The sequence below is a fragment of the Lampetra planeri genome, chromosome 39, assembly GCF_965212315.1.
Source record: "Lampetra planeri chromosome 39, kcLamPlan1.2.h2, whole genome shotgun sequence".
NCBI classification, from domain to species: domain Eukaryota; kingdom Metazoa; phylum Chordata; class Hyperoartia; order Petromyzontiformes; family Petromyzontidae; genus Lampetra; species Lampetra planeri.
In genome coordinates, this window is record NC_136145.1 from 4056014 (window position 1) to 4070472 (window position 14459).

General features: G+C 44.5%; 1 protein-coding gene across 5 annotated transcripts in view; it reads left to right on the plus strand.

Moving 5' to 3' along the window:
* SIN3A (SIN3 transcription regulator family member A) overlaps positions 1–12877 on the plus strand; it is a 29556-nt gene extending 16679 nt beyond the window's left edge. For 4 of the 5 annotated variants that reach the window (XM_078612637.1, XM_078612638.1, XM_078612635.1 and 1 more), the window contains 12 exons: positions 248–366; positions 1519–1729; positions 2594–2710; positions 3037–3275; positions 3598–3781; positions 4298–4922; positions 5764–5933; positions 6397–6567; positions 7077–7169; positions 7874–7968; positions 8445–8688; positions 9879–12877. In XM_078612637.1, coding sequence (XP_078468763.1) covers positions 248–366; positions 1519–1729; positions 2594–2710; positions 3037–3275; positions 3598–3781; positions 4298–4922; positions 5764–5933; positions 6397–6567; positions 7077–7169; positions 7874–7968; positions 8445–8688; positions 9879–10121 — 2511 coding nt within the window. In that variant the 3' untranslated portion in view covers positions 10122–12877. The remainder of the gene's footprint in view (positions 1–247; positions 367–1518; positions 1730–2593; positions 2711–3036; positions 3276–3597; positions 3782–4297; positions 4923–5763; positions 5934–6396; positions 6568–7076; positions 7170–7873; positions 7969–8444; positions 8689–9878) is intronic. The other variant, XM_078612639.1, reaches the window with a different exon arrangement.
* The last annotated feature ends 1582 nt before the right edge of the window (positions 12878–14459 follow it).

Consider the following 14459-nt stretch of genomic DNA (forward strand, 5'->3'; position numbering starts at 1 on the left):
CGCTGAGGTGCCTTTCTGTCTACTCTTGAAGAGCCTCTTACCCTTTTCTCCACCTTTCACCTTAATAACCTAAGAGAAGCCTTTCTCTTGCTCCCAAAAAATAAGCATGCCCCCCTCCCCCCCCCAGTTTTACAACATCTTTAGATGCAGCTGTATTTTATTGCTATGGAAATCCAAATGCCGCTCGTTTAATATTTGTATTTAACTTTACCTGTGTCGTGTGTGTGTGTGTGTGCCTATTGTGTAGGTGCGGAAAGCACTGAAGAGCCACGAGGTATACGAGAATTTTCTGCGGTGCCTTGTGCTCTTCAACCAGGAGGTGGTGTCGCGCTCGGAGCTGGTGCAGCTGGTGTTTCCCTTCCTGGGGTACGCATATGCTAGGACTGTATGGACGCATTAATTGCTGAATGTAGATTGGTAAGGCTCACGATGCATTCCTCAAATGGTTTGAGGATTGATGGTTTCCAGTGTATGCAGACTATACGAATGTTACATAGACCATATTCTTGGTTCTTTCGGTAAAGTCACGTAGAAGGGAAATAGTAAAATAATAAAAATAAAACAATAAAATTCTCTCTTATGTTTTATTTTAATTATTTTATTATTTCCCTTCTATGTGACTTTACCGAAAGAACCAAAAATATGAATCCCTGCAGTCACGAAAGCTTTAAATAGAAATTTACATAGACCAATGGAGAACCAGAAATTATTAGAGGAGAACATGAGAAACCATGCAAGCAATATGGATACTTTTTAGGACACAAGAATGGATTCTTAATTTTAATCGTGGGTCTGAATTGAGATAATTAATTGAAACATGGAGAGTGAGATGAGTCTTCACCTTTGATCTGCATCTCGTACCATTGTTACATTATAATTAGGAGTAAGGAGATGCCCCTTTCTGCTGTTAACACTGTCATGAGCAAGCCTTTTGTCTGGGAATTGGACAGGGCTCATTACCAATGGGTTGCTTTTGAAACTTAAAATAAAGCGGTGCCTAGCTTTCTTTTGAGGTTAAGATTACCATGGTAGGCAGTAATCGCTAAATATGTTCGTGATATTTATTCATGGCATTGGTTATCCTACAAAGTAGGAAAAGGAATTCCCACTACTGTCTCAGCATTGCCAGTCATGATGAGCGCTCCCCAATTCTTCTTCATGTGTGAAGATATTTGAGACTTGTTCAATAAAAATTAAGTTTATTGGTATATGGAATGTTATTTAGAACTCCTGTTCAATAAATATGCCCATTGTTCTGTGCAACGTCTTGAAATGTGGTTACATTTTAGATGTTGCATAAATCCCAATTGGATTGCCAGTCCTGGGACTGGTGGATGTTCTACATTCCTATGGCAGGGAAAAGTATTCGCACGTAGACAATTTTACTTCTGAACAAGTACTCATTTTACTTACCCCAGAGTGATGTGATGATCGGCTGAGTTGATAATAACAACCATAATGTGAACCATGCAATACCACGTGTCTGCACACAACCCCCCCCCCCCCCCCCCCCAACAGCAAGTTCCCAGAGCTCTTCAGCTGGTTCAAGACATTTGTTGGCTACAAGGAGTTTTCCCACCCCGAGGCGTTGCCCAAGGACCGCTCGGCTGAGGGCATTGCCATGGAGATCGACTACGCCTCCTGCAAGCGTCTGGGCCCGAGCTACCGTGCTCTGCCCAAGAGTTATCAGCAGCCCAAGTGCAGTGGGCGCACGCCGCTGTGCCGCGAGGTGAGTGAAGCAGTGGGGACTTGGATGTGAGACGGGGGGTGGGATTTCTTGCCAGGACTCTTACTGTGTTTTTCTTGGATATTTTTACTCCAGAGAGACTAGAGAAGGCTGGGTTTTACCTCTTGGGAATTTACCATTGTTTCATTCGGTCTAAATAAAGACGGTCAGCCATAGTTTGCGGTGGCTAGGGCCATGATAATACAGGAAATGGATTTATTTTTCTTAAGTTATCAACTCGTATGGTTGGGTTCTCTTGGGGTATTCCAGCTTTCTCCTACGTGCACAAGGTTCCTTTAAAAATGGAAACCTCTCATTACAGGGCTGCAAAATTAATCCCGATTCTTCTTAGGATTTCCTGGGGTAAATATGACAAATACATTCCCTCAATTACTGGAGCCCTCACTGCCTGCACAATTTGACTGGTTAAAAACCAAGACCCCCTGTGATTAGTTAATATAATTTATAGCCAGTAAGCCCCATTCAGAAAATAATTATGTGTTCCACACCAATCATAATCCAACGGCTAAGAAATTTGGGAAATGATACAAAGGAAGACGTTTGCAAATTCTAAGCATGGAAAAGTGTAATGTTATATATAGGGCACGAAAAATACTTGTTTACATTTAAAACTGCAACTTAGAATATGAGGCTGAAAAAGATAGCGTGACATGAAACAATACTCTTAATCTTAAAACAAATGGAAAGGAAAGACTATAGTTATATTTGCATTATTAAATCTAACTCTTAAAAGCATTCATTTAAATTATAATAATTGTAATGACGAGTCTAGCATAGCTTTATTGGAGTTGCTCTATGGTATCGAAGTTAAAGCTAATGTTAAGCTTTTGATGTTTTGTGGTACAGGTGTTGAACGACACCTGGGTGTCTTTCCCATCGTGGTCGGAGGATTCCACGTTTGTGAGCTCCAAGAAGACTCAGTACGAAGAGCACATTTACCGCTGCGAGGATGAACGATTTGAGGTACCGGTCTCTGACCTGGCTACTTCACTCTCCTACTGCCCCTCCTATTAGGTGTGTTCGTATGTTTTTAGAACCGTTTTAACAAATGCTTGTTCCTGAACTTTGGCATCTTAGGCTTGCCGCAACAGCATGTGGATGTTCCATTTTTTTTTCTTGTCCCCTATTTTGTTACTAGGTTGCTGTTGCTTTGTGTTCCTGTTATCTGCAATATTTGCATCAATTATAGCCTCCTTTTATCTTTCACTGGCTGACCATCCTTCCCCCCCCCTATCCCCCACATTACACCACGTCTCATCGTTTGCTTCCCCCACTGCCTCTGCCGTCAGCTGGACTACGTGCTAGAGACAAACCTGGCGACGATCCGCGTGCTGGAGAGCGTTCACAAGAAGCTGTCGCGCATGTCGGAGGAGGACAAGGCGCGCTTCCACCTCGACAGCTGCCTGGGCGGCACCTCAGAGGTCGTGCACCGCAAGGCTGTACAGCGCATCTATGGTGACAAAGCCAATGAGATCATCGACGGCCTCAAGAAGAACCCCGCTGTCGCCGTGCCCGTAGTCCTCAAGAGGTACAATTTTCAGCCAGTGTAGTGGACTAAACTGCACTCAGAATATGGCAAAATCAGTTATCTTGTTGATGCATTCTTAGTAGGAATGTAATGACTTGCCTGCCCCCCCCCCCCCTGGTGATTTGATGGATTGCCATATTTCAGTTCAGCAGTTATTAACGAAAATTATTTTGTGCACTATGCGGCACAAGTTTGAATCGTTATTCATAATAAAAAAGCCATAACTTTAAAAGTGAGACTTAAGTGATGCCACTGCTGTGATGTATAAGTGAGAGGAATAAAAAAAATAATTCTTGCAAATCTCTCATGCTGTTGCCAACAGGCTCAAGGCAAAGGATGAGGAGTGGCGCGAGGCGCAGCGCGGCTTCAACAAGATCTGGCGAGAGCAGAATGAGAAGTACTACCTCAAATCACTCGACCACCAGGGCATCAATTTCAAGCAGAACGACACCAAGGCCCTGCGCTCTAAGAGCCTCCTCAATGAGATTGAAACGATCTATGACGAGGTAAGGGAAGCTGGGGAGACTTGCCTAGTGTTTTTTTTTAGTTGCTTGATCATGGATGGTGGTGGTGGAGATTGAGGTTAAATGTCTTGTCAATGTGCATATAATGTTTCGCCAACCTACTCTATGCAATTCAATGTTACTATTCGGTGCCATGATGCAATTCACCAATTCCGTTTCTTTGTCTTTTTTACACTAATATTTGTATTTTTGTCTCGTATGTTGTCATATTTGTTCTGTCTCATTCCATTAAGCTACTGGTAACATCTGCAGGATGATTGTCATAAACTAAATATACATTTTAAATGCATGATTGGTAGCATGTATCTTGAACTGAATTTTATTTCTATTAATTTAAAAGTATGCGTGCCTGTGGGGTACCTCTTTTACATAGTAAGGCACAGTACTTGCTTCATATAAATTTGTAGTTTTAAATGCACAGCATAGACCAAGGTTGTCCAAAATTGTGCCTAACCTCCTGTGCTGCTTTTCCCAACCCTGGCGCCGTGCGCTGCTCAGCACCAGGAGCAGGCGGCGGAGGGAAACGTGTCACCGGCGTCGGGCCCACACCTCGAGTACGAGTACGAGGACAAGCAGATCCTGGAGGACGCCGCCTCGCTCATCATCCACCACGTCAAGCGGCAGACTGGTATCCAGACCGAGGACAAGCACAAGATCAAGCAGCTAATCTACCACCTCGTGCCAGACCTGTTCTTCGGCTCGCGCGGTGAGCTCAGCGACATGGAGGAGTCGGCTGCGGGAGACGAAGATGCTGCCCCGACCGTGGCCTCCTCCACGGATTCGGCCGAGGGCAAGGCCAATGGGCCAGCAGATGGCAGCAGTCCCGGGAAGGGCAATAAGTCTGAGGGCAGCGGAGGGGGCAGCGTGACGGGCAAGAGCAAGCTGCTGTTCGCCACGACGCACGCGCATAAGCTGAAGGGGCTGGAGCATGTGTACAACCTGATGTTCGTCAACAACAACTGGTACATCTTCCTGCGGCTGCACCAGCTGCTGTGCTCGCGGCTCCTGCGGATCTACATCCAGGCGGAGCGGCAGATGGAGGAGGAGCGCATGGGATCGGAGCCCGCAGCCAAGAAGGACAAGAAGGAAAGCCCTGCCTACCAACTGCGACTCAAGCAGCCCAGTGCGTGTCGCCCCGGCAGACTTAACACACGAGATTACTCAAGAATATACAAGTGCTCTGAAAAAATACTGCTGCAGTCAATAAATTTCGTTTTTGTGGCCCGCTGGGCATGATCATAGTTTTTCTCAGCGTGCCATAACCATGTATGAGAGAAAAAGCGGGTAGTTGGGATTGGTGTTCGTACAGCGTTATTATACATGGCGGCCAGCTCTTGGAGTGGCACGCCAAAGTGGCTCCCCAACATTTTATTACTTGCATTGGCACAACTTGTGATCTCTGTTCAGGTGGGCACAGGGTGAGAAACAGATAGGGTTCCTTTGTCATGGAAAATACATTAAGAAACAAGCTATGCTCTCACCAAGGCTATTTGACTTTTGAAGCTAAGAAATAAGGCAAAAACATAATAAATGTAACCATCTCTGATTTGCCTTTATTGGCGATAGCGGTTAACATTTGATTGAGGTTTACTTTGTAGGCTGCCTGGTAACTTTACGGTAGTTGATTTACCATGGTCGACTAGTTGACTGGTCAGCCTTACCGGCTTACTTTGTTGGTGAAAATTGAGTGGTGATTGGCTGGCTGTAGCTATTACTAATATAATAAGCCAAGTATGTGTTTCTCCCGCGCGTGATGTCACTCCACATGCTGCTCCCCTCCACAATAACCATTTGCGGGTGACGTCACTCCACATGGGGCAACCCCCCCTCATTAATAATCATGAGCTGAACAATCTTCGATTTCAGATTTACTGCAATATACACCTGTCCTTGGACAGGCAAACGAGCTAGTTGATGAAGAATGGATCTGACTGCCGCTTACCTCGTTTCCCTGTGGACTGCAGGTGAGCTGGAAGTAGATGACTATTACCCGGCCTTCCTGGACATGGTGAAAAATTTGCTGGATGGCAACATGGAGTCATCCCACTATGAGGATACTCTGCGCGAGATGTTCACCATCCACGCCTACATCGGCTTCACCATGGACAAGCTCATCCAGAACATTGTCCGCCAGGTCTGCTGCCACCTTCGCCACACACAGCCACCTTGCCACCCATTGCATTACTATTGCAAGTGGCATAATTCAAGTGGTTTATGCAGTACAATGCGCTTTATTGCAAGTGCTGTTAATGTTGTCGCTTTAACGGTGCGTTCACTTGCTCGCATGGGTGCATTGGTTAAAGCATGCGTGCAAGAACCCCTATTCCTATTTATGAAAATTGCACTTGTTTTTTGCATGTTAAGCCCGCAGGCACTTTATTGTACTTGCACTACAGAGGGAAAAAAAATTGTAAATCATTGCATTTCCTGTACCAAAGCATATAGTTCGGTAGAATACACTTGTATTTCAGCACATACAATTCCACAAAAGCAAGGCATTGTGACGTTTAGCTGCTGCCATTGCGATGATCAGTGCTAATCATGCCCTCATCCCCCAGTCTTCATTGCTTCATTTCTAACCACACATTTGCCAACAGCTGCAGCACATCGTGACGGACGAGGTGTGCGTGCGGGTCATGGAGCTGTACCTGGGCGAGTCGCCGGCCGCTACCGGCGGCAGCTTGGCCACTCAAAGCAGCCGCTCGTCTCATGAGGCCGCCTACCAGAAAAAAGTGGAACAGCACATGTCCGATGAGAACTGCTTCAAGGTATGGCACTGCCCACCCACCCCCAATTCCTCGCCGATCGTACAAACCATCCAGTTGCTTGTCGGTTGCCAGCGTATTAACAATAAGTAATTGTTTGGTCAGATGGTTAAGCGGACAAATACTGTCTCAAGAGTTGAGCAGCTACCTCTGAAATGCCCAGTGAATATGGGTTTTAGCCACGTGTAATGAAACTGGCTTCTCAAGCGTAGTGAGTGAATGGCTTCAACTCGGTCACAATTCCTAGAAATCAGAAACCATTGATCTCCTTTTTGACCTCTTAGCTTTTTTCCAGCATTGATAGTCAAACATTTAGTTTTGTCATGACATTAATTGCAAGGGCGTGTGATAAGAAAAAGTACTGTCGATAAGATGTATTTTTGTAATGGTGTCTTGTGATGAGACGTCTGCCTGCTTTTAAATGCTTCTGGAAAGGTGTTATTGTTGAAGACCCATCGGCTGGACTAAAGCACAATTTTACATTGGTTTGGGGCATTTTTTCCCCTCTGCAGGTGATGTTCATACAGAGCGAGGGTCGTGTGAAGCTCATGGTGGAACTGCTGGACACAGATGAGGACCACTCGGACGGCCCCGTTGAAGTAGAGGTACAGTCACTGCTCTTGTTGTCACGACACCTTTCATCCTGTTGCTGTGGCTACCACCTCCGTGTAAATCAACGGCATTGCATCTTGTCGATTTGTGCCTAGTGTTAATCTATACCGCCAGATGCTTTTCTGAATCGCATCGTCAAGTATTTTAAACAAGTTTTCTTAAACAAAAAGTTGGAAACACTGGTCCAGAATGGGCCTGTAAGCTGATGAAGTAAAACATTTAGTCTATTTTTCTTATTCTGATATATTCAATCCACGATGGCACAATTAGTTTTTGTTGACAATTATTGTATCCGTTATTCCGATTTTATAAGGGCCATTTTGTATGGCAATGTGAAATATCAAAAAGATATATATATAATGGAAATGCCAGTTCCATCTCACCTTCAACCATTCCATTGCACAGCATCATTCTAGTTAAAGGGACACCCAGTGCCAGCTGTTCCTGCACATCACAAGATGGTCGCAGCACCGGCCTGCCGGCAGGGAGTGATTTTGTCATGTAGAATTTACCAATTTATTTGTGAGCAATCAAATTTGGCAGATGTGTACGATTAGTTTTACAGTAGGCTCTCCTTTTCTAGCAGATTTTAATAAATAGATTTTTATTATGCTGCTACAAGGATCATTGTTGAATAGCACGCAGATTATTGCAGCGGTAGCATTAACGTGTTTTTATTTGTGGTGGGCGTGGGCAGCGTTGGTCGGACTACGTGGACCGCTACGTGAGCCCAGACTTCTCATCGCCTGAGCTAAGGGAACACCTGGCTCGCAAGCCTGTCTTCCTGCCCAGGTAAGCCGTCTAGAGTGCCATAAAATCCACATTGCTTTGTTCCATTTGCTGGTCTGGTCAACCAAGCATTGTTTTCCATAAGCTAATTTAACTCGTCCTATGGATCAGATTAATTAGTTGTACTTGTGTAAAGCAAAAGGTTTATTTTTTTATATAAATTATGTAGAACTTAAGAGGAATGGGAATATACATTTATTGAGTCCAGAATTTGTTTTACTAATTTGATTCATCATAAGATGCAGCTTGATTGTATGAAAGTAAGGCAAGGGCTGTCTCAAGAAAACAAACATTCAATTAAAACACAATCTTGCATTGCAGTATCTCATTTTTTAACATAACAGTGAAACCTTGCCCAAACTCTTTTTTCCCTCCTCACCAAAAACATCCATACACGACAGTACTACTTAGTGGCTTGGGGCAACAAGTTCTGCATGAAGTGGCAGTGGCGAATTTAATTGGCAACTCTTGCCCTGCAGGAACCTGCGTCGAGTGCGCAAGTGGCAGCGGGAGCTCGACTGCCAGGAGAAGGAGAGCCGCGAGGCGGCGAGCGGATCAAGCGGCGCCGGCAGCACCACTGGTGCCACGACCCCCAAACCTGGGGAGCCGGAGACCTTCAACAAGATCGAGTGCAACTTCAAACTCAACTCGTACAAGATGGTCTACGTGTTCAATTCGGAGGACTACCTTTACCGACGCACCGCCCTGCAGCGTGCCCAGCAGGTAACAACCGCCCCTTCGCCATACTGCCGCTCTTCCTCCGTGACTACTTCCCGCGGGGTTCAGATTAACGGAAGTGTGATGCACAGATTGCCAGTGGTGCACAGGCACACTCCCTAATGAAACTGGTAAACTAAAACTATTTTTATTTTACCATGTAAGGCCCACTGATCTGTATAGTTCTTGTAGAAGCAACCTGGCCCACATATGGTAGCTCAACGAAGTGGCTTGTGTGGAATAAATAGGAGGCAAATAATCTAAATGCATGGTTCTAAATGTGGAGGGGAAAACCGGAGGACCTGGAGAAAAATCCTTGCAACCAAAGGGGGAGACATGCAAACTCCAAAGATATACAGGCATCATGGTCTGGATCGAACCCACGACATCCTGTATATACATATATCAGGTGAGGTAGTTAACATCTCGCCACTGGTGCTCGAGCAAGCACACTATATATGAAGGTGTTAATGGTATATGTGGTGAGGGTTGTTTTTATTCGTATAGTTGGGTTATTTTGGAGTTCAATGTTTTTAAAGAATTATATTTATCCAAAGTGCAATACTTGGTTATTTATTGAGTGCTTAACTTTATGGGAAAGGAAACTAGGATGTATCTGGAAAAAAAAATGTGTTTTTGATGGGATAATTGTCAAAATATCTGCACAAGCTCATGAACCCTATAAGTAGGAAAACCATTTGGACCCCCTTTAACGGAGGTGACTCATCAGGGTTGTGGGCTGCAAAACAAATTCTGTTTTGCCAGGTGTTACAGGTGATAGTTGTCCTATCACCTGGGCCAATTTTGCACAGTGCAGGATAATTGTATACATTTCTATTTGTGGAAAATAATATTTTAAGATTCATGGGTCTGTTTAACTTAACTCTAACCAACCCAGCAACATTTCAGTTGTCCACAACAAACTGATGGAATTTGGATAGGTAAATCGGTCCCAGAAATTCCGTAGGTTATTAAACAAGCTTATTAGATTTTCTTTTTGTGTGAAGCCTTCGCTGCAATTATTATTATAAGCATATATATATATATTTTTTATGTCATTTAAAAGTGATGCGTATCTTTCTCTCTTGTTGTAATTCATTACGGCTAACAATCGCCATTGTGGACTTGCGTGTGGGATGCCACTCCACGGAGCTATTTCGCTCACCGTCACGCGCGCGGTTTGTTCCTGTCCACAGTCGCACCAGCGCGTCTCGCGGCGCCTGCACCGGCGCTTCCACAGCTGGTGGGACGAGTGGAGCAAGGTGCACGTGACCTCGGAGATGGATGACGCCACCAACTCGTGGCTGCTTGGCCAGGGCCTGGAGGACATGAAGCCGTGCACCACCACACGGCAGCTCGAGATCGTTCACCACATGCCGCTCAACAAATACCGTGTCAAGCCCATCAAGGATGCCGTCACCGACAAGCCGGCAGAGTAGGCTCAATGGCATCTACTGCATGACCATGAAATGTCGGGTCACAGCACCGGCACAAACCTTAGCAGCGACTCGTCCTGCATTCAAAGGTAGCTCTGGCTTTTTAAAACGTAGCCCGAAACCTGGCTGAAGCCGGGTGGGTCTCTTCTTTGGAATGGACTTAATTCAGTGCCCTTGCCAGGTGCTCCATGTCAGTTAGAGGCTACTTGAGGGAGGTCCTTGCCCCTGTTGCTAATTTTTTTAGGCCTAGTTTTATCTAGGGGAGGGCCTCACTCAGGCATTTATATCTGGCTGAGCCGATTTGCTTTACTTGCTAGACAACGAGTATTCAGTGGAACTGTCATTGTACACAGAAATGTTGGACAGGTTTGCCCATGAAAATGTAAATTTTAGGTTTCTCTTTTCCTGCTTGGGTATTGTTCCATAGTCTTGAAAGTGTACAGCGCACGTCACACATGATTACCGCGTGCCAATCTGGACCTGTCCTTACGGGGGTTGTATGGTCAGATGCATTTTAAATCCACGTGTGGTTGAACTGTAAGATTTGTTGGATGGGTCAGAGCAGTGGTCAAAGGTGCTTGCTGACAGCACTTGCACCAACAGTCTGTTAAGGCTATAAGGGGGATCTTTGTCTTTGCAGTGGAAAAGGTGTCGATCTCGAGTACAGACGTTGTTCAAGTTGCCCAAGTCAGGCTATTGCTTTAGTATTATAGAATATTAAGGGACTGCATTTGCAGTGGTGTACAATCACAAATCAAAAACCCCAACTTCCCACGTTCATCGTTAACACTGCCTTACAACATAAATATACGTAAGGGATATTTAATGGGTTCCTGGGATGATATGCTTAACTTTTGGGCAGCGGCCTTCAGTGTACTTTATACTCTTATGTTTTATAGTAAGGCAGCGTTAATGACCGATGTATTCAACTTTTTCGGTTTGTGCTTTGAGTATAGTTTGGATTCATAGGTAACTTTAATAAAAAGCATGCAGACTGTGCTACATATTTGGGTTTTTTGTTTCATCATTTTTATACTGCTCGATTAGTGAGGTACTGTATTTTAAAGTAATATGTACAACAGATGTAGAAATCCCATTTTTGCTAAAAGTTACATCTGTATTACAAAACCATGTTTTCGGTGACTGTTAGACCTTAATTGTATTTTCATTTAAAAATACAGAATTCATTCGTGCTTTTGTATCCTACATAATTGGAGCCAAAATAACAATTTGACGTTTGGTTCGTGATGCACAAGTTGTCATGGTGGTTTCACCGCATGGTTCTGTGTTTCATGCAGAACATCGAAGGGATGGATTTGAATCTCATCCCAGGGTAGAATGCTGACCTGAGGTGGCATACAGATTTTCCCGTGAGGTCCGTACTCTGACCCCAGTGGTCGGCTAAGCTGAGCCTTTGTCCAAACCAAGTCTCTCTGACATTGAGAAATAGGTGACGGGCACAGTGGATTATTAGGTGGAAGAGGGGGTGTTTGAGGACTCGCCCCCCCGACCTGCCCCACACAATCCGAGGCAGGAGGTAATCAACGTAATATTAAGAATAAAAATGTGCTGTTCTTAATGTGTCCTTTTTACTCTTTAAAACAAACCCTATAGTAATTAAATATAAGTTACTGTAGATTACCTGAGTTAATCAGATGCTATGTCCCACCACCTCGGCCGAGGGGGGAAAATCTTGACATGTGAAGGATAAAGGTTCGTATAACAGTTTAGGTGTTTTTAAACATCTAAACATTTTTGTACTTTACTCAATACCCAATGGATATTGTGGAAGTCGTTTTTATCTTTTACAGAAAAGTGTGCACTTAAAGCCAGGGAGTTGCACCTGTATCCTTCACATGTCCCTAAAGAGCTCAAAGCTGTCCATTTTCCCCCCTCAAGCCTAAGCACTTAAAAAAAAACGGTGGATCTTAAGAAAATTCGCCATGGCTATAATCGCACAGCCGGCCAGCACATCACTAATTGTGACCGATAATAAATATAGTTGCCCTTAAGTTTAACCCCAACTCGATGAGCCAATGTAGAATTTGAACCACCTGAATTTCTTGGATGGCCATTTAAAAGTTTATTTTGATAACCCACACATTTTTTTAAAGGGTTTTCACTTCACTGTTATTGGCCATTACAATACATTTTGTACGGAAAGGTTTGACTGGGTAGTACCAAGTGAGGTCCAGTCTTGGCACAGACTTAGGTTTGCTGTTATTTCATCACCATTTTTTTAAGTAACATTGTCATATCCTACGTGTTTAGTGGTACAGTTTGGTATGGCTTGTCAAGTGTTACTAGAATTTATAATTATATATATTTTTAAATTTTTGGTTTAAGGAGTCCGACAGATGCTCTTTTGGGGTGGCTCACACCCTTGCCAAAGAGCCTTTATATTTAAAATTTTATTTTTGATTTACAAACGGCGTTGAAAAGCATTACCCTGCCTGGTGTAAACTCGCTCTTTGTAAACCTGCTCTCCTGACTTCCTGCGTCGCTGGAAGTGTTTTTGTTTTTCATAAGACCACAACCTACCAGCGAGGGCTACAAGAAAAGTGTAAAGTGTGCTGTCTGGAGGCTGTGGCCTCTGCCGACATGTGCTGAGGGCCAGAGACTGTGTTTCGGCATGATGCATATAACTTAATTTCACTGCACATTTCCCAGATTGTAATGACGTCATTGTCCTGTTGTATTTTGTGATACGCAAGTGTAATAGTGATTTAAATAAAAGATACACTATGTTGTAATTGCCATTCTTTTGTCTGATTGATTTTTCTGAGTATTTGAGTTTTTTGCAATACGTTTCTTGCTCGTTGAGCGACATGCCTGTTCCACGGATTATCCCGTTTATTCAGTTGTCCGGCTTTTCCAAGGGAGATCCTTTGTGCGTGAGCAGAGCAGCAACAAAAAGGATCTTGAGGAGTTTGTCTGGTGCCAGGATGTAGAGTGGAGTTTGTCTGGTGCCAGGATGTAGAGTGGAGTTTGTCTGGTGCCAGGATGTTGAGTGGAGTTTGTCTGGTGCAGGATGTAGAGTGGAGTTTGTCTGGTGCCAGGATGTTGAGTGGAGTTTGTCTGGTGCAGGATGTAGAGTGGAGTTTGCCTGGTGCCAGGATGTAGAGTGGAGTTTGTCTGGTGCCAGGATGTAGAGTGGAGTTTGCCTGGTGCCAGGATGTAGAGTGGAGTTTGCCTGGTGCCCGGATGTAGAGTGGAGTTTGCCTGGTGCCAGGATGTAGAGTGGAGTTTGCCTGGTGCCGGGATGTAGAGTGGAGTTTGCCTGGTGCCAGGATGTAGAGTGGAGTTTGCCTGGTGCCAGGATGTAGAGTGGAGTTTGCCTGGTGCCAGGATGTAGAGTGGAGTCACGTAGGTAAAACATCAAAATTAATGAAAATAAAATAAAAGAAAAAGAAAAATCACGACGTTTCGGAGGCAACACAAGTCTCCGTCATCAGGTGGGACCGTCACAGCCGAATTAGCTGCATCAAGTGAGGCAATGATTTAAGAAGTAATCCCTTATAAGCAAGTTGAAGGGGGGAGGAGAGGGGGGGGGCTCATCAGAATGTGGTAGCCAATGAATGGAACGTATCGGGAGGGAGGGGGGGCTCAAAGACAGCACGGAGTGCTAAGCACAACGCATCGGGAGGGGGAGGGGGGCGGGGCCAAAACAATGGACGACGGCTTGGACGCGGTTGCTGCTGCACACGCCAACACAATGGACAGAGAGGGGGGAGGGGAGGTCTGATACACATGATAGACAAAAGAACGAAAATGGCCATGTTTATACCAATGCTGGCTGAACAATGAAGAGAGCACTGCCAAGAAATAACTGGGGATGTTAACACTCGGTAAAGTAAAGTAAAATAGTGCCTGTCAGATAAGATGGTCCAAAAAAGTGTAATTAAGTCTTTTTTGCGTGGTTGATAACATCTTTCCAATGATTACTAAGTTTGTACACATCATCACGGTTGAAATTATGTCTGTGTTTGTATATTTGTATGGCTTCGTGTACAAACCTTTGATGGTAGCCGCGAGGTTTGCAGAGAACCTTGGTCTCGGAAAAGACAATTTCATGAGAGCCCACCGAGTTGTAGCAATGATCGGCAACGGCAGAAGAATCAGTTCTGCCGTGTTTCAGATCTGACTTGTGCTCGCGGACACGATCAGAAACATGACGTTTCGTTTCTCCAATGTAGCAATCACCACAAATGCAACTCAATTTGTAGACGGTCCCACCTGATGACGGAGACTTGTGTTGCCTCCGAAACGTCGTGATTTTTCTTTTTATTTTATTTTCATTAATTTTGATGTTTTACCTACGTGACTTTACCGAAAAAACCT